Raw genomic sequence first — 19,026 nt, 5'->3', positions numbered from 1 at the left:
CCTGGGGGGTTGCGCGGCATGCACCGCCTTCCTCCATTGGGGTATATCCCCAACGAAATACCCCCCCCCAAAAAAAATAATAATAATTTTATATGCTTGTGAGAAGAGAAGGAAGCCATAAGTCCAAAATACTTGAGATATTTCATATATTTTTTTTTCCTATAAATATTGAGAGGATACTTTTGTGCTTATACAAATGATTGGTAATAGATATACTCTTGTTTATTAGCCAATCAAACTGAAGTTATATAAATATTATGCCGAGCAATAGAAGTGGCTGAACAGATAGCAAGACGGTCCCGCGTTCAGGAGGACGCGAGTTCAATCCCCGACCCGTGCCACCAAGCTGGGATTTTTCAGCCGCCGCCGAGTGGCTCAAAACTACCCACATGCTGTCCAGAAAACCACCTATCAACCCAAACTCTAGATTCTAGGATTAAGGGGAGCGTCTGCCATGTTCTAAGATATTATCAGAGGATCACCATTTTCTCACAGGTGATGTGTACCTTGAGTAGGAACATCATGTACAGTTTTGGTGAAGATTTGTTGAAAAAAAAAATTTATGAATTTTTTCAAAATTTCAAAATTGAAAAAAAGCATATTTAGAGTTTAGATAGCTCAAAAATAAAAACACCACTGGAACGGGCATACAAAATAAGTGTATTCCTAGAGATTACTTTTCCATTTTCTTTTTTTTTTTTTTGTTTTTTTTTTGTGTGTCTTCAAAGTTTAAACTTAGAAAATTTATATAAAAATTTTGATGATGTTTATCCAGATTCTGATCACTAGCATTTATAGCTATTTTTTTCTCTTTCCAACGCTATCTTTATGTTTGTGCTAGGTCCATAAATAACTTAGAAATATCAAATAAATGCGCGTGTGACCCTGTTTTGAGAAAACGAAGGAAAACTAAATTTATCGATCGCCCATCGATTCTGCTCTCCGATGACAATGTATTGGTAATGAATGTCAATGTAACTCTAACCCTGTGTAAAAAAATATCCTCTATTGCAAAAATTACGGACATAAAAGCACTGATTCATGTATGCATATTTTGGCGCGTAAAGCGCTCTGTATGGCAACACTACCAGATATTAAAGGGCCAGACCGCGCGAGGATTTAAATTTTAAAAACTAACCTCGCCACGTGACACCCCATTGTATCCCTGGTATGATGAGCCCATAAAGTTAATTTCGAGAGAGAGAGAGAGAGAGAGAGAGAGAGAGAGAGAGAGAGAGAGAGAGAGAGAGAGAGAGAGAGAGAGAGAGAGAGAGAGAGAGAGAGAGAGAGAGAGAGAGAGAGAGAGAGAGAGAGAGAGAGAGAGAGAGAGAGAGAGAGAGAGAGAGAGAGACTGAGACTTCATGAATAGTACATACACCAGCAGCAGACTTTAATCTTCATAGCACAAAGAAATAGATCAGTACAACCATAAGCATATTCAGCAAATCAACAAGCGTGCTTAAAACTGGACTGAGTCATGCTATATAATCACTGGTGTGCCGTAGGTTGTGGTCCCGCTTCCATCTCCTGTGCCACCTTCCTGGGGCGCCTCGGGTACCGCACCATCCATGTCTATGAGAAGAACGAGTTCGTGGGTGGCCTCAGCTCCTCGGAGATCCCACAGTACCGGCTGCCTTATCAGGTGGTCAAATTTGAGGTGGACCAGATGAAGGATCTAGGCGTGGAGGTGTACCTTGGGCGGAAGTTATCCATGTCCGACCTCACCATCAAGGTAAGATAGTGCTCAATAGATTTAGGTACCTTTTCTTTATATTCCAAGTCAAGTGTACGTATTTATAGTATTGACAGTGTGTGGAGAGAGTGTATGTGTAGATGTTTGATCTGGTCCATTTTGTTCTTTTGTTCTCTAACTGTTGCTGTGGCCCTGAATTTTGTACAGTATTGAAAAATTACATTTTGCTACTTAGATTTTTTTCTTTTTTTTCTCTACATCTCCGCCTGTAGCGCCGGTAGGCTTTCTTCAGGGGCCTGGTGGTTGGCCCAAGCCCGTCATGGCACAGGCAATTTTTATATTGGCGCCAGTTATGCTTTGCTCATGCTGCCCCCTGGAACTCATTCTTGATTCACTTGGATGGTTTCATCTTGAGTTCGGGTTGATGAGTGGTCTTCTGGACAGCATGTGGGTAGTCTTAGGCCACTCGGCGGTGACTGATCCCAGGTGATAGTGTGGGGATTCGAACCAATGTTGTCCATGGCGCGGTGAATGCCTGGCCCGCACGCTAACCACTCAGCCACCGCCTACCCCTATTGATGAAATGGGATCTGGTTTTGCAGTAAGGAGGAAAGCATCTAGATTGGGTGGGAGAAAATTACATTACTTCAGATGATAAAGTCTATCATTTTTTTTTTTTTTTTTTTTTTTTTTGTAATTTCCAGGGGTTGCAGAAAGAGGGTTATGAAGCCATCTTTGTTGGCATTGGTCTGCCTCAGCCTAAGAAAATTGGTATCTTTGCTGACCTTGACCCCAGCAAGGGCTTCTACACCAGCAAGGACTTCCTACCTCAGGTCACAGCTCTCAGCAAGACAGGTCAGCTTCCTCAGTGTTCTCATACTAAACACTTTTGTTCCTTCAATACTATATTTCTGTGAGTTTATTTGTTATGCATCAGTTAAGCTATATTATGTCCCAATAGTGACTCTTATTGGAGCCATATCTGAGAATATATCTTTGATACTATTTTTTTTCTTCATAATCTGAAAAAATGTTGATGCCCTTATGTATCCTCCCAAAGGTATGTGTCAGTGCAAGGCTCAGCTGCCAGCGGTAAAGGGAGTGGTGCTGGTGCTCGGAGCAGGAGACACTGCCTTTGACTGTGCCACATCTGCACTGCGCTGCGGCGCCAAGCGTGTCTTTGTTGTCTTCAGGAAAGGATTCACCAATATTCGGGCAGTTCCTGAGGAGGTGTGGATTCATGCATATGATTAATGCATATATCTATCTATCTCTTTGAATCTGTAAATCTGTTTCTGTCCATCTATATCCTTATTTTCTCTGTCCATCGATCTATCTACCCATCTAATGGCAGCATTTAAAAGGGGGAAGTTTATGGGGATGAAACCCTCCCCAAATTTTACTTAGTTTAAGGTGGATTTGGGCACAATTTGTAAGCTGACTGTAATACCTTAGCATTCATTGTTCAGAGTACATGTGCTGAAATAAGTGACCGAGTCTCACAGAATCACTTTCTATATATGTAGTTCCCTGATTCTACAGCTTGCACAGATGATTTCTGCGCCATAGTCCATACATTGAGATATGCCACGCAGCTTCATATTTGCCTCCCATACCATCATTAGAAAGCAAGAGGCATTAATCGTCTGTCTGGTAGTGACGTACATCTTTTTTTCCACTCACTGGTGTGTGGGAGAGGGTCTCTGTCTCTCCCCTCCCTCCTGTGGGGGTTGACAGTTTATATGGCCTTGAACAATTTAGCCTGAAATTTTACCTACATCCTTGTGTTTATGCTCATTTTTGCTGGATTACATAAAGGATGGAAAACATACAGGAGGCAAAACAATAGCAGCAATCACTGATCTTTACATTGCTGGGCAAAATGAAGCCTCCTCTTTCTTTGGAGTTCATTTATTATTGGCTTCTTCTTCGTGCAATAACACCTGCAGCCAAAGTCACGTTGCAAAGTTTCTTCACTGTACACAGCAACACATCACCAAGAAGAGTGTGGGTTCATTCTTTCAATTTCCTGGTTCTAAGGCAAGGAGTGACGTCAAGCTATCGTCTCAAGACGTTCCTGCTTTGCTAAAAAAATAAATTGGGTTTTCTTGGGTTGTTTCCTAAGGAGCGTGACCGTCCCTTCTCTGCCAGACTTAAATCAGTCGAACAAGTTTCGCACTGTTCTAAGCTTCAGTCTTTTAAGCTTGTAAATTTCCTTATTACTGTGCCCAGCAATGTAAAGGTCAGAGATTCCTGGCATTGTTTTGCCACCTGTATGTTTTCCATACATTATGGAATCCAGCAAAAAAGGGCAGAAACACAAGGATGTAAGTGAAATATCAGGCTAAATTGTTCAAGGCCATACAAACTGTCAACTCCCACAGGAGGGAGGGAGCCCCTCTTTCCCTCACACTAGTGAGTGGAGAAAAGGATGTACGTCACTGTTAGACACACGATTAATGCCTCTTGCATGTTAATGATAGTGTGGGAGACAAATATGAAGTTGCACGGCATATTTCGATGCATGGAGTCTGGCGCAGAAATCATCCATGCATGCTGTAATATAAAGAACTGTCACCTATATGCATTCCTTCCAGATGGACCTTGCCCGTGAGGAGATGTGTGAGTTCTTGCCATTCCTCTCGCCCCGCAAAGTGATGGTCAAGAACGGCCGAGTGACAGGCATGGAGTTTGTCAGGACAGAGCAGACTGAAGACGGGACATGGATAGAGGATGAAGATCAGACTGTGCGCCTCAAGTGTGACTACATTATATCGGCCTTTGGCTCAGGACTCTCGGATAAGGATGGTGAGTCTTTCTCTTGAACTAAATGACTAGCCAGCAAAATGTTGTTGTACATAACAAAGAATGAAGATGTTTAACTCTTGCTCTAGAAAAATGGACAGCATGGGGATGAGTTTCAGTAGAAAGTCTTGTCTCTTATAAATGTTTTTCTTATTCAGTGAAATTTTGTCATTTTAACTCAAAGCATTGTCTTACTTCTAACTGTTTTCACTACAATGTTTTTGTTTTCCATGTATTCATATAATACTATCACAAGGTTGATCTTACCCTTGACAGTTCAGGATGCCCTTGCTCCTGTCAAGCTGAATCGCTGGGGCTTGCCTGAGGTTGACCCTGCCACCATGACCACTGACGTCCCGGGTGTGTTCTGTGGGGGAGACGTGGCTGGTGTTGCCGAGACCACAGTGGAGAGTGTCAACGATGGCAAGACAGCCGCCTGGAACATCCACAAATACCTACAGGTGATGCTTCTTGCTCTTCTGTTGGTGATGAAATCTTTCCCTGGATCATTTGTGTAGGCACAGAACAAAAAGAAGAAAGGAGATGTTACTGTTTTCTTTTACTGTCACTTTTGAGGCATCCTTTCTTCATGTTCGCTTTAGTAGCAAGACAAGTCATAAAGAAGAGTGAAAATTTTCTATAGTTTTATTTTTCATTTTCATATTATTTCACATTAGTTTATTATTATTTATACTATGTCAGTCTTTGCATTGAATATTGTAGCAAGTATTAGGGTTATTACCAAGGGATAAGGGGTTATATATTTGTATAGATTTTCCAACTGCCATAGAAATTGCTAAGTATCAGACAAGAACAATGGGGTGACAGGTGGGAGGAGGTGCTGTTCATACTTCTTTTCTGATTGCCATACTCAGTCTCTCCATGGAATGTTTGTGCCAGAGACACCTCGCCTGCCCAAGTTCTACACACCCATTGATGAGGTGGACCTCTCTATTGAAATATGCGGCATCAAGTAAGAGACCACTTGCTGCAGTTCTGAAGCACACTTCTTATATTCCCTGAACTGCTTTCATCCCTTGACTCTTCCTTTCACTAATTTTAGCCCTACTGCATTTTTATAACATTTAATCCGGCACCATGATCCTCAGGTTCCCGAATCCCTTCGGCCTTGCCTCCGCCCCACCCACCACCTCTGGCCCTATGATGCGGCGTGCTTTCGAGGCTGGCTGGGGCTTCTGTGTCACCAAGACCTTTGTTCTTGATAAGGTATGAAGGTGCTTGTGTCTGCCTTATACAGTAGTGTTACACTTATATATGTTACTTTGTGTAGTTCAGTGGTCATAGTATTACATCAGGAGTATATCACAGGCAAACGATTTGACCACTGCATGTTACAGACTCCTTCAATGGCTTGGGTATGATGAGATCTAACACAAGGCATCTTTTCTTTGCTGCCTTTGCAATCCATGATCATTCATCAGTCATTTGGGTCAGTGTATTATTAATCGTTTACTTTCCAGGACATAGTGACGAATGTATCTCCACGTATAGTTCGAGGGACCACCTCAGGCCACTTGTATGGCCCAGGCCAGGGCTCCTTCCTCAATATTGAGCTTATCTCAGAAAAAACTTGTGCCTATTGGCTCCAGACTATCACTGAACTCAAGCGGGACTTCCCTGATAAGGTGTGTTATTTTTATTTGTATCTGTGTTTCAAAGAATGTTAGGTAGACACTACAAATAGTTTACCAGAAATATGTCAGCCTTAGTCTTCAAAGTTTTCTCTAACTTGCCTCCTGGCCAGGTGCTCATTGGCAGCATCATGTGCAGCTACAATGAGGAGGACTGGATGGAGCTCGCCAGGCGTGCTGAGGCTGCTGGCTCGGATGCCCTTGAACTGAACTTGTCTTGCCCGCATGGGATGGGAGAACGTGGCATGGGCCTTGCGTGTGGCCAGGTGAGTCATCAGCTTGTCTGGGTACACAAAGGAAATACTTGTACTAGTCTTATGTTCTTCATACTTCAGTAACTTTACTGATGTAGCTTGAATCATACTCAATTTTTTATTTATAGTTTTTTTGGTATTGCACTTTAATTCTCCTTTTTCTGTTTGTATACTGCATGTCAATTACCATGGATTTTAATTATATAAGATGTTCAATACTCTGTCTTCTATGGTAGGATGCTGAGTTGGTGCGGAACATTTGCCGCTGGGTGAGAGCTGCAACCAAGATTCCTTTCTTTGCTAAGCTCACTCCTAATGTCACAAACATCGTCACTATTGCCAAGGCAGCACAGGAAGGTCAGTACTGCTACTCCTGAACCATCAAAAAATACTGGAACACATTGCATAAGATTGGTATCCATAACATCAGAAACAGAGAGGGATAAGGGAGACAGGTATCATGAGTCTCACCACAATTTCTCCGGGAAGGTGGCGCTGATGGCGTGACGGCCACCAACACGGTGTCTGGACTGATGGGGCTGAGGCCGGATGGTTCAGCTTGGCCGTGCATCGGCAAGGAGAAGAAGACAACCTATGGAGGGGTTTCAGGTGCTTACAGAATCTTTATTTTAAGACAAACTGAAGGTCTTAAAGAAATTATTTGGCAATATATTTGGGTCATTACTGAGATAGAGGAGTTACTGCTGATTGTTCTTTGCACCCTAAAAGTAACAAAGTCAAATTGCAATCTGAAGAGAATATTCAAGATTTTGTCTTCATGATAATCCTCAGCACATGTACAGTTTAATGTTAGACACAAAAAATGGCTTCCAGGTAATGCTATTCGGCCCATTGCCCTGCGTGCTGTGACTGCCATTGGCCGAGCTTTGCCAGACTTCCCCATCCTGGCCACAGGCGGGATAGACTCGGCTGATGCCGGCCTTCAGTTTCTCATGGGTGGTGCCTCGGCCCTTCAGGTAATGTGGATCCATACATAGTGAGGGGCTGTAAAATTTTGGCAATTAGTTGTACAAAAAACTCAAAAATGTATGATCAAGTGAAGTCATAGATATATAATCTGATTTAGAAACTCATTAATTAAGCCACCACCTTTCTGTAACTCCTATGTTTCCTACAACATCCTTAGGTCTGCAGCTCTGTGCAGAACCAAGACTTTACTGTGATTGAGGATTACTTGCTGGGGCTCAAGGCTCTCATCTATCTCAACACCCTCAAGTCAAAGAAAGATTGGATGGGTCAGTCTCCACCAACACCAAAACACCAGATTGGCAAGCCTATAGTACAGCTTGCTGATGTAGTGGGCAAGGTAAATATCCATCTCTGGTCATGCTCACCTATGTAGAATTTCTCAAAATGACACACTGAACCTTGTAAATCATTCCCTTTATCCCACTTTCCCTCTCCACATGTATAAGGTGCCATCATGTCTTGTCCATTTTTGTATTTCAGAGCTTGCCCAACTTTGGGCCATACAAAGAGGAAAGAGAAAAGAGAATAGCAAGCCTGAAGGCCAGTCGTGGCTTATCGCAGAAAGACGTTGAACCCCGCTTCATTGATCACCCAGAGGACAAGATCCCAAGTATAAGGGATGTAGTGGGGCAAGCACTGCCCATGGTGGGGGCCTATGGAGACCTGGACAACAGACAGCAGAAGGTGGCACTCATTGATGAGGTAAGGATAAAAGCTAGTAATGGATTGTTACCAGTGATGAAGTAAAGAAGTCTGCTTCAGACTACAAAACAAAGGAGTCTAGTAAATATGCAATTGTCCCTTGTTGTTACAAACTCCAATCAATCAGTATAATCTAATCCAATTAAGCTGCTTTGAGCTCTTTGAAATCCTGGTTTGCAGGAAAGGTATACTTCTTGAGTTTGGACACAACTAAAGAGCAAATACTAAAAGATCTGTGTACATGACCATTGTAAGTAACAGTAAAAAAAAGATGTTAAAGGCAGAACCACACTGTGCTTATCTCTGTGCATGTCTTTTGCAGGATATGTGCATCAACTGTGGAAAATGTTACATGACCTGCAATGACTCAGGTTACCAGGCCATCATTTTTGACCCTAAGACCCACTTGACCAAGGTCACAGATGACTGCACAGGCTGCACCCTGTGTGTTTCTGTGTGCCCCATCATTGACTGCATCCAGTAAGTTCCTCTTATATATAGCTGTAGCTAATTGTATGCAGGAAATTATCATAATATATTTTTTTTCTAAAAATCATCTAATCCTAAAGATAAAGCATTAATATTTTCTAGATTTAACAAACTACTGAGGTTTAATTTTTATTTATTGAAATGAAAAACATGTTTAAATAATAGTGTATTTTATATATTTCCTTATCTAACATCAGAAGAACAAAACCTCATTCACATCTTTCTTCTCCATGACTTGAAGAGATGTAAAGTCAGTCTTGCATAAACAAAGTGTTGTTTTCTATCCAGGATGGTGGATCGTCAGACGCCCTACGTGCCGCGGCGAGGAATCCCTCTAGACATTGGCGTGGTGCCTCGCATCCCAGCCGTGGCACCCTCAGACATGCAGGCAGCCTGAGGGCAGAGCCAACCACTGTCTCAATTGTCTTGTCTGTGAAGTCTAATTAGGCAGAAATGTTAACCACAGCCACAAGGTACTTGAAGTGACCATACCTTTAGCTCTCAGCTGTAAAGATGAGAGTTATAGAACAATATGAAGTTACATTTTGTTGGTAATATAGTAGCAGCTAGTAGTAGTAGAGTAGTAGTAGCAGTAGTTGTAAATATCCCTTTTGAAAATCCTAATTGATCAATTAGTTCTACACATAATTACTGTATCCAGTACACATAGAACTTGGTAAAGTAGGTTCAGGTATACTTGAACACTGTATGTAGAATTTTTTTAAAAATGATTGTTGTTTGCAGGTTTATCTAGTTTTTATCACTGGAAAAGTTGTATTCTTGTAAAGCTCTGCATAAACAGTAGTACTGGTAAAAATATGAACATATTCTTCAATGCTTTGCTTAGCCTCAGAGCCATGAGGAGACAGTGTAGAGCACCTCTGTAAGCAATGGAAATCCCAGGGTTCACAATCACACCAAAGGATATTTTCAATGCAATGCCTACCCATAGAAAGGATTAGTGTTTTCATTGCTGGTTACTGAGGAAAGCCAAGAATGCTATAAATTACTTGAAATGATATTGAAAACATAAACATATGTGAAGCATAACATTAAAAAAAAATACTGTGATTGACCTTTAATGCCAGACAGTCCCGGGACACAGGTGAAGTTTTGATGGTCTATTACAGCTCTTCTTTATAGAGAAATCTTTGGTGTTGGCTTCATCTTGTTCAGCTTACTCAGGATGCAATAATCAAAACTTTCCTCATAAGAATCCTCTGGAGAAGTTTCATCAATGTCATACCTGAAAGAATTTATATTTATATTATCATACATGTGTTATCATGGAATGCTCTGAATACTTGAATTGTCATATGCATAGCTGGACATAAAGAAAATCACCATGTAATGCATGCCAATCCATAAAAGAAAATCAAAATTTAATGCATGCCAATCCATAATAAAAAAAAAATTTCTATTACATCATGAGTTTCCTGGTGTATCCATATTATGAAAGGAAATTTAATATAACAAGAACTATGTTGCCTATTATAAAGGAAAACATTGTTATAGTTTGAGCCCAGGAACTTATAATTATGAGTTGGTTCTGCTCATCACACCACCACCAAGCCATCATGATGTTTGCCTACCTGCATTTCTTGAAAAAGTTCATGCCATCTGGGTTGTGCTTGAAAACGGTCAGCACCACCTTTTGCATCTGGTTTGAAAAAGCCATCAGCTCTAACACCTGCATCATGAATCGTCCAAGACCCTTCCTCCGGCACGACTCCTCTAGCTGCAGCTCATAGCTGAAAATAGTAATTAAATGTAAGAGAGTGAGATAGACCTGTTTAAGTAGCCGTTATAGGTCAGTCTTCCCCGCCATCGTTCTTCTTCCAAAAATTTTGCTATTGTTCCTGAAAGTTGTGGTATATTAGTAGGTTTTAGACATGTATAGTTTATTTTTATTATTTATCTTCTATCACATAAATTTACATTATCATTATCATCTTTGATGCCTGCTCCTAGGAGCTCCCACCAGGGGATGGCCACGACAGAAGTTTCCATCTCTCTCCATCCAGACACTCCCTCCTTGCCTGCTCAAAGTTTCTCAAGGATCTTTCACCCCTCTCCCTGACATACTCCTGTACCCTATCTCTCCTTTCATCGGAGGTCATCCTCTAACATTCCCTCCCTTTATCTCACTCATATACACCCTCTTGGTCATCTTACTTTCCTCCATTCGCTCCATGTGGCCAAACCACTTTAGAGTCTGTCACTTCATTTCTTCCACCACTCCACACTTCTTCCCATCACCCACGTGACACATTCCAAAACGCTCATACACACTTTCATTACTCATTCCATCCATTCTACTCACACCACAAGCACTCCTTAAATAACTCATTTCCACTGCCTGCACTCAAGACCTCTGACTTTCATTTCAGGCCCATGTTTCATTTGCATGTGAGGGTTGGTACTATTACTGTATTTCTCAAATCCCTCTTTAACTCCATGCACACACTTCTGCCATTCATGATACGTCCCACCTTTCTTCCTTGCAATGCCCTTTCTTTCGTCTCTCCTTCTATACCACCATGCTTACACATAACTGATCCAAGGTACTTAAAATCACTAACTTCTTCCATTTCTTCACCATTCAAAATTATTTTGCATTCTTTTTTACATTCAATTCCCATTCTATATGGGCATACAAAATCCACAACCTCACTTCTACTCCACTTACAAACCATCACTTTACTTTTGTTGACATTTACTTTCAGCTTTCTCCTTTTACATACACTATCAAAAACAGACCAGATTTTGTAAGTCACTTTCATTTTCTGCAATGAGCACTGTGTCATCAGCAAATAAGATTGAATTCAGCACCCACTTCCTTCCCTCAGCATACATTTTTACTCCAGCTTCCCCAAATTTGCCCTTCATTTCTCTCATAACACCATCCATATAAATATTGAACAACCATGGTGACATGACACATCCCTGCCTCAAGCCCACCTTTATCTCAAAATGTTCACTTATTTCTCGACTAATTTTGACACATGCAGATGCATCCTCATAGAAACTTTATTTTTATTGCATTAAGCAGCATAAATCTATAAATGAGAGTAAATCCTTGATAGCCAAATTAAGTAACCAAAGGGACCTCTGGGTTGGATAATCTAGGAAGTCAGATAGATGATACTGGTGCAAGGAGTCTAGAAGTTAAAGAGATGATGCTGCCAGCAAAACATTGGACTTAACAGGGGGCACCACCATGACACAAGCATTGGCTTCAAAGCATGACACGCCATTTCACCACTCTTTCACCCTGGACCTCCTGTTGCCCCATATAAAGACTATTTTTTGCTGCGTTTATGGCAAGAAAAGATTACAACAATTGGGGATTTGCCTGAAATATTTCCTTCGAAATGTAAGATGTTAAGGAAGTGCAAAGTTTAAAAAATAGACGACTGCTGGTTGGCAGGTTACTGTCCTTTTGTAATTATTACCATCTTACTGATCTGTATGATCTGTATGTTAGTAATTGGTAATCAATTTTTTTTTTTTTTTTTTTTAAACAAAGGCAGCTCAAGGGCACAAAAAAAGAAAACAACAATAAAAAAAGCCCGCTACTTACTGCTCCCAAAAAAGAATTAAATGAGGTGGCCAAAAGAAAGATCAATTTCAGGAGGAGAGGTGTCTGATACCCTCCTCCTGAAAGAGTTCAAGTCGTAGGCAGGAGAAAATACAGATGAAGGAAGATTGTTCCAGAGTTTACCAGGGTGAGGGATGAAAGAATGAAGATGCTGGTTAACTCTTGCATAAGGGGTTTGGACAGTGTAGGGATGAGCATGAGTAGAAAGTCGTGTGCAGCGGGGCCGCGGGAAGGGGGGAGGCATGCAGTTAGCAAGTTCAGAAGAGCAGTCAGTGTGGAAATATCGATAGAAGATAGAAAGAGAGGCAACATCACGGCGGAATTTAAGAGGTAGAAGGCTATCAGTAGGAGGAGGAGAGCTGATGAGACGAAGAGCCTTAGACTCCACTCTGCCCAGAAGAGCTGTGTGAGTGGAGCCCCCCCACACGTGAGATGCATACTCCATACGAGGGCAGACAAGGCCCCTGTATATGGATAGCAACTGCGCGGGGGAGAAGAACTGGCGGAGACGATACAGAACGTCCAACCTCGAGGAAGCTGATTTAGCAAGAGAGGAGATATGAAGTTTCCAGTTGAGATTTTGAGTTAAGGATAGACCGAGGATGTTTAGTCTTGAAGAAGGTGACAGCTGAGTGTTGTCAAAGAATAGGGGATAGGTGTTTGGAAGATTGTGTCGAGTTGATAGGTGGAGAAATTGAGTTTTTGAGGCATTGAAGGACACAAGGTTCCTTCTGCCCCAATCAGAAATGATAGCAAGGTCTGAGGTTAAGCGTTCTGCAGCCTCCAGTCTGGAGTCGTGTACTTCCTGTTGAGAGGGTCTCCTATTGAAAGAAGTTGAATAATGCAGAGTGGAGTCATCGGCATATGAGTGGACAGGACAGTTTGTTATAGAAAGAAGATCATTGATGAATAACAGGAAGAGAGTGGGTGATAGGACAGAGTCCTGTGGAATGCCACTGTTGATAGGTTTAGGGGAAGAGCAGTGACCGTCTACCACCGCAGAGATAGAACGGCCGGAAAGGAAACTGGAGATAAAGGAACAGAGAGGGATAGAATCCAAAAGAGAGCAGTTTAGAAAGCAAAGACTGGTGCCAGACTCTATCGAAGGCTTTCGATATGTCTAGCGCAACAGAAAAAGTTGCACCGAAAAAGGTAAGAGAGGATGACCAAGAGTCAGTTAAGAGAGCAAGAAGATCGCCAGTAGAACGCCCTTTGCGGAATCCATACTGGCGATCAGATAGAAGGTTAGAAGTGGAAAGGTGCTTTTGAATCTTCCGGTTAAGGATTGATTCAAAAGCTTTAGATAGACAGGAAAGTAAAGCTATAGGTCGGTAGTTTGAGGGATTGGAACGGTCACCCTTCTTAGGCAAAGGCTGTACAAAGGCATACTTCCAGCAGGAAGGAAAGATAGATGTTGATAGGCAGAGACGAAAGAGTTTGACCAGGCAGGGTGTCAGCACAGAAGCACAGTTTTTAAGGACAATAGGAGGCACTCCATCAGGTCCATAAGCCCTCTGAGAGTTGAGGCCAGAGAGGGCATAGAAAACATCATTTGGAAGAATCTTAATAACAGGCATAAAGGAGTCAGAGGGGGGATGAGTAAGAGGAATATGCCCAGAATCGTCCAGGGTGGAGTTCTTACAGAAAGTTTGAGGGAGGAGTTCAGCTTTAGAGACAGATGAGACGGCAGTGCTGCCATCAGGGTTAAGGAGAGGAGGGAAAGAGGAAGAAGTGAAATTGGAGGAGATATTTTTGGCTAGATGCCAGAAGTCATGGGAAGAATTAGAAGAAGCAAGGTGTTGACATTTTCTATTAATAAAAGAAGTCTTGGCAAGTAATTATTCTGAAACTTTGGATTTAGTTTCCATGGAATACTTCCTTAACGCCTTAGAGACACCCGTCCCGCCTGCGGCCAAACAGTGGTTTAATGTTGCAGGACGCTCGTCCCGCCTGCGGACGGCACATTTTCTTTGAATTTCGCTCGCTTTCTCAGCGTCCTTGATCGCTTCCCTAGATAAACACTCTCTGGCAACCCCCACGCAGTAGACAAACAAACATACGCCTAGCCACACAGTTACACACCCGTACATGATGGATGGTGGAAGCGAGACCCAACCCTCTCCCCAGACGTTCACTTCCACCGGTGCTCGTCCACGTCATGCTATAGTTTAGTTGTTTATTTTTTGTAGTATTTCACTGTTCTGCTGATGCATGAAATTATATGGGGAATTTTTACATAAATCAATCCACAGTATTTTTTACATCAGGTGCACACAAAAGCATTAGTATTAGTAATTATTTTTTTTCATACAAATCACATGGCAACCAATGTACTTTATAAATATATGTTGGTGTGGGTGAGTCACGTGGCAGGCCGGGAAACAAGGAGTGGCTGAGGGGCGGGCAGTCTGGAATTTTCCAGTTACCCTTCTCCCTGTTATGCGCTTCGCCCCCCTCCCTTCCCTTCATCCCCACCACCACACCTGATATGATCTGTGTCTTCTGTAAACTTCCTCTCCTGTCGTCTGCCTTGTGACAAAGGAAGCCGAGTGCGTGTACACGTGACCGCCAGAAATTCGCTCCAACCTCCGACTTCTAGACCTCCTGTAGGTGTTTTTTTCTTTTTTCTTCAAATTACTATGCATGTCTGTGTTTGGCTTGCTCATATCTACAACTTTTGATCTTTTTTTTTTTCTTTTTTTTTGTCAGACGAAAAAAGTAATTCTTTTCGGTTTTCCTTGATTTCTAGGCGAAGTATGGAAATAATTGAAATTCTGAATATACCATCAGAAAGCACTTGAAAAACTCTAAAACTTTTGTCAAATGAATTTTTTTGAAATACGCACATGAAAATCGGCGTTTTTTTGCGTTCTGGCCAACATAGGTTATTATTTTTTGCGTCCCTAAGGGGTTAAGTTGCTATTGGGCTTGGGTTATCAATCCTTCTAAGACCAGGCCATTGCTCTAGACAAAATAATCTTTATGACTTGATGACTGACTGGAGTTGCCAGAACTTGTCTAGTTACTTCTTAAAGGCTGTAACTGACAGCATATTCAAATCTCCTCTGACATATTATTCTAGGTACTCACAACCACCATGCATCTCCATCAGGCAAAGAAAGGAGAAGGACAATCAAGATCCTCTGCCATTGGGGTATATTCATCCTTACCAGATGTCACCAGCAGCAAATAGGCTACTGTGCCCCCAACACTTGAACTATTCTTTCAGTCATTGTAAATTCCGTGTGTTTCTCTGGGACTTTGTAACAATTACACCTCAATACAAAAAGTGACACTGTTGTTAATAAAAATGTAGCTAATCATTCAGTTTTATTTATTTGTAAACGAGAAAATAAATGCCGTGCGGAAGCCTATCCTCATCAAAAATCGTTCTTGAATGAAAGCCCTGCAAAATCAAGCAGAAATGGGCTCTTTAAATAACTCTATTTACATTATAATATTTGCTGAGTACTTGCTGTGGGTGTACCAGTCTCACCTTCGGCGAAATTTATCAAAAACATTAGGGCGTCAGGCATCTCGGCAGAAATTGTAGCCTCCATTGTTTTATGTCTGTGTGCGACATTGGCTTCTGTCCAATACTGTTTCCCTCCACCCACAACTTCTGGCCTTAAACGCCATCACCTTCGACCTGCCCACACTCCAGGTAGCGGCAGGCGTCCACCCAAGGTCTCGGTTCATCTCACACAGCAGTCAGTTGAGGGCGGTGTAAATATGCTGGGAGCAGAAGCCGCTCACCTCACTGAGACACAAACACCTGGCCTTCTTAGTGTTGTGAGGGAGGGGGTTGTTGAGATGCCTGACCCCCTAATGTTTATGATAAATTTTGCTGAAGGCAACATTGATACACCTCGGCAAGTACTCAGCAAAAATTGTAATGTAAATAGAATTTTTTAAAGAGCCTAATTCTGCTCGATTTCGCAGGGCTTTCATGCAAGAACAATTTTCATGAGGATAGTACGGCATTTATTTTCTCGTTTACAAACACATAAAACAACGAGAATGATCAGCTACATTTTTATTAACAACAGTGTCAATTATTGTATTGAGGTGCAATTGTTACAAAGTCCCAGAGAAACAGGAAATTTACAATGACTGAAAGAACATTTCAAGCTTTTTTAGTGACAACAGCTGGCTTGCTACTCTGAATATACCCCATTGATTTAAAAAAATGTTACTTGAATTAAATTTTATTTTGAGTTAAATACCGGGAAAAGAGAAAAACACGGCCCTTACCAGTACAGCACCTCATCTCCATAATCCATGTCAAAACGGAAGTGAGAGAAAGCCAGAGGTTTGTTTGTAACCTTGTCCAGCGCCACTAAGTACCAGGCAGCATCCTCTGTCATCTCCTCAACCTTCTCACTTTCATGCCAACCTTGATTGCTCTTCACATACCTGAACAAAGGAAAGGAACGCAACAAAAATATCAGTGTATGGAAAGAAAGGACTTGTGATCATAAAGGTTTATGGCACATGAATTGAGCATGAACAAATGAGCACTACATACTCTTCAATGACCCTCCTTACATAGGCCTTATCCCCAGTTTCTCAAAGCTTTGGAAACTGAATATTTCTTCTGGTTTGTTGAATGAATATTAACTAACACAGTTTATGCATGCAACACTTACATTGGCTGCATGTTTTTCTTACAAAGGTCAATGGCCCATTGCAGTATCTCAGGGTCCAGTTCCTTCACCCTGTGGCATATCAGTTGACAGTTCAGCTCATTACGGTCGAAGTTGACAAAGGTCGGAAACTTGGCGAGTGGATCTGTCTAAAAATATATACCCGTTTTATGTATATATATATATATATATATATATATATATATATATATATATATATATATATATATATATATATATATATATATATATATATATATTACTAGAATCTCAGGCTGCAAACTCTCCAAATGTAGTGATAATGGGCAGGTTATTATATGATCTATTTATGAGCTGTTGGCCCCTGGGATGAGCTAATACTTACCACTGCATTGGCCTGGTTTACTAGTAGCTGTGCGGCTGCCTGCTTTGCTCTTTCGGCCTTCTGAGCTTCTCGCCTCTGTTTGGACTTGTTCTTTGACTTCAGCTTCTTCTGCTCTCGGTCCTGCAGAGAAAAACATGAGCGTATCACAAATGACAAATCAATGCCATGAGTGGGTAAGCTAATGATGCATGCTGTTTCCAGGAGTTTTAGTTGCTAATCATTACTCTGAAAACCATATATAATATATATATATATATATATATATATATATATATATATATATATATATATATATATATATATATATATATATATATATATATATTGCAAATTACTTTTTTCTGTTATTTGAACAACTATTTAGGCAGCAATAGTTTAGAATTTTAAAGCTGATAGGTTGGTACTCTAGCAGTGATGGGTTATATACTACCCTAAGTAGGAATAGGTTACTCTTGCTGTACAGGTGACCCGCTGGAGAGTCAGGCCTCAATATCGGCACAACCCATTAGGTTAGTGTGGGGTTCTGTTAGTTTGAGAAAATGCAGCATAGCAAAACACAGATTTGATAGAAGCAAATCAAGAACCTGAATCGGGTGTAATTCCAGAGTTTTACCACTTTCATGGAAAAAATATCTGATTAGTCTCGCTGCATGAAAAATCAGATTCCTATAATTGATTCCCTCTTTACGGGCTCAGCCAGTCACCATTTTGGGTTTAAGTCACAGGATATATAATTCTTGATCTTGATAATAATGCGCAGGGCACCTATAAGGTGCATAACACGCATATTTGTGTTGGATGCTGGAGGGAGAGGGGAGCCGAGTGTGCAGGGGAGGGAAGTGAATCAAGTGTAATTGTTAGTGTTGATGTTGTGATGACATTTGAATTTAGCCTGTGTTTCTGGATGGTATTTTCAGATGCCTTTGCCTCTCATATCAATATCCAAATGCCAGAAAGATCATTTGGATCATGATGAGTGTTTTATAGGTTTGTGGCACAGAAGAATGATCAAAGTACCTCCAGGGCTATAAAACTACCCCTGAAATAGCTCAAAACTTCTACAAAAGCCTTGTCAAATATGTGAGCTTGCAATGGAAGCCAAAATGGTTAAGAATATGGCCTTCTGTTGCATCCCTTTATTACCTTTCATCCACACCTCAGGCTGCCTGAGCTCAGAAAAAAATTCGTGTTTTTCTATCACTATTCCAGTGATGACCCGTCCCCAACACATGGAGACATGCATCAGAGGCACACTTTCTGCCAATGCAAGGTAATAAAAGGGCAATATAACAGTTAAATAAGGCATGGTATATAGTAAAAACTCACCCCAGGTTGAATTGAAGCGCCCTCTCGTCACAGACCCCGTCTATTTTCCCCATCTATTGTTACTACTCGGCCTATCTTAACCCCAAAATCTGAGCCACAGTTTAGAGAATCACTTTAGGTTAATGCCAGTCTATACAAAGAGCACAGGTGGCCAAAAGCAAAGATAAAACTAGACTATTACGGCTACCTCTACTCATGCCAAGAGTCTAATGCTGTGTTCTTCAATTGAAGCTTAAAACTGTACTTGTGGGGCTTAAAACTTTACTCAGCGCCTACGTACATTCATGGTGAGTGCTGGGAATGGTGGTTTTCCTCTTTGCTCTACTGACGACCCTCCGAAGGTGGCGAAGTAGCCCTCACGCGTCCCTGGTGAAGGAAATTGCGCGGGAAATAGAATGGTTTGTTTGTGTGTCTGTCTTCCTCTTCTTCTTCTTCTTCCTCTTCTTCTTCTACTGCTTCTACTTCATTCTCTTCTACCGAGGGATCTTGCGCGGGAAATAGAAT

General features: G+C 41.4%; 2 protein-coding genes across 2 annotated transcripts in view; one reads left to right on the top strand and one right to left on the bottom strand.

Moving 5' to 3' along the window:
- LOC126999368 (dihydropyrimidine dehydrogenase [NADP(+)]-like) overlaps positions 1 to 9,656 on the top strand; it is a 27,880-nt gene extending 18,224 nt beyond the window's left edge. Inside the window, exons 6-21 of the mRNA XM_050861917.1 lie at positions 1,506 to 1,732; positions 2,398 to 2,548; positions 2,754 to 2,923; positions 4,291 to 4,501; positions 4,775 to 4,959; positions 5,374 to 5,471; positions 5,608 to 5,725; positions 5,980 to 6,144; positions 6,264 to 6,416; positions 6,641 to 6,761; positions 6,894 to 7,013; positions 7,239 to 7,381; positions 7,552 to 7,731; positions 7,875 to 8,096; positions 8,419 to 8,576; positions 8,874 to 9,656. Of these exons, the coding sequence (XP_050717874.1) occupies positions 1,506 to 1,732; positions 2,398 to 2,548; positions 2,754 to 2,923; positions 4,291 to 4,501; positions 4,775 to 4,959; positions 5,374 to 5,471; positions 5,608 to 5,725; positions 5,980 to 6,144; positions 6,264 to 6,416; positions 6,641 to 6,761; positions 6,894 to 7,013; positions 7,239 to 7,381; positions 7,552 to 7,731; positions 7,875 to 8,096; positions 8,419 to 8,576; positions 8,874 to 8,982 (2,531 nt within the window). The 3' untranslated portion in view covers positions 8,983 to 9,656. The remainder of the gene's footprint in view (positions 1 to 1,505; positions 1,733 to 2,397; positions 2,549 to 2,753; positions 2,924 to 4,290; positions 4,502 to 4,774; positions 4,960 to 5,373; positions 5,472 to 5,607; positions 5,726 to 5,979; positions 6,145 to 6,263; positions 6,417 to 6,640; positions 6,762 to 6,893; positions 7,014 to 7,238; positions 7,382 to 7,551; positions 7,732 to 7,874; positions 8,097 to 8,418; positions 8,577 to 8,873) is intronic.
- LOC126999394 (N-alpha-acetyltransferase 40-like) lies at positions 8,739 to 19,026 on the bottom strand. Its single transcript, XM_050861956.1, has 7 exons — positions 18,803 to 19,026; positions 17,197 to 17,316; positions 16,836 to 16,981; positions 16,441 to 16,602; positions 10,178 to 10,336; positions 9,662 to 9,831; positions 8,739 to 8,978 (listed from the first exon to the last, which is right to left on the bottom strand). The coding sequence occupies exons 1-6, from the start codon at positions 18,806 to 18,808 to the stop codon at positions 9,723 to 9,725; spliced, it is 702 nt and encodes a 233-aa protein (XP_050717913.1). The 5' UTR covers positions 18,809 to 19,026; the 3' UTR covers positions 8,739 to 8,978; positions 9,662 to 9,722.

This window comes from Eriocheir sinensis, chromosome 2 (genome assembly GCF_024679095.1).
Source record: "Eriocheir sinensis breed Jianghai 21 chromosome 2, ASM2467909v1, whole genome shotgun sequence".
Lineage (NCBI taxonomy): Eukaryota > Metazoa > Arthropoda > Malacostraca > Decapoda > Varunidae > Eriocheir > Eriocheir sinensis.
Note: the sequence above shows the minus strand (reverse complement) of the source record. Positions and strands in the feature narration are given on the sequence as shown.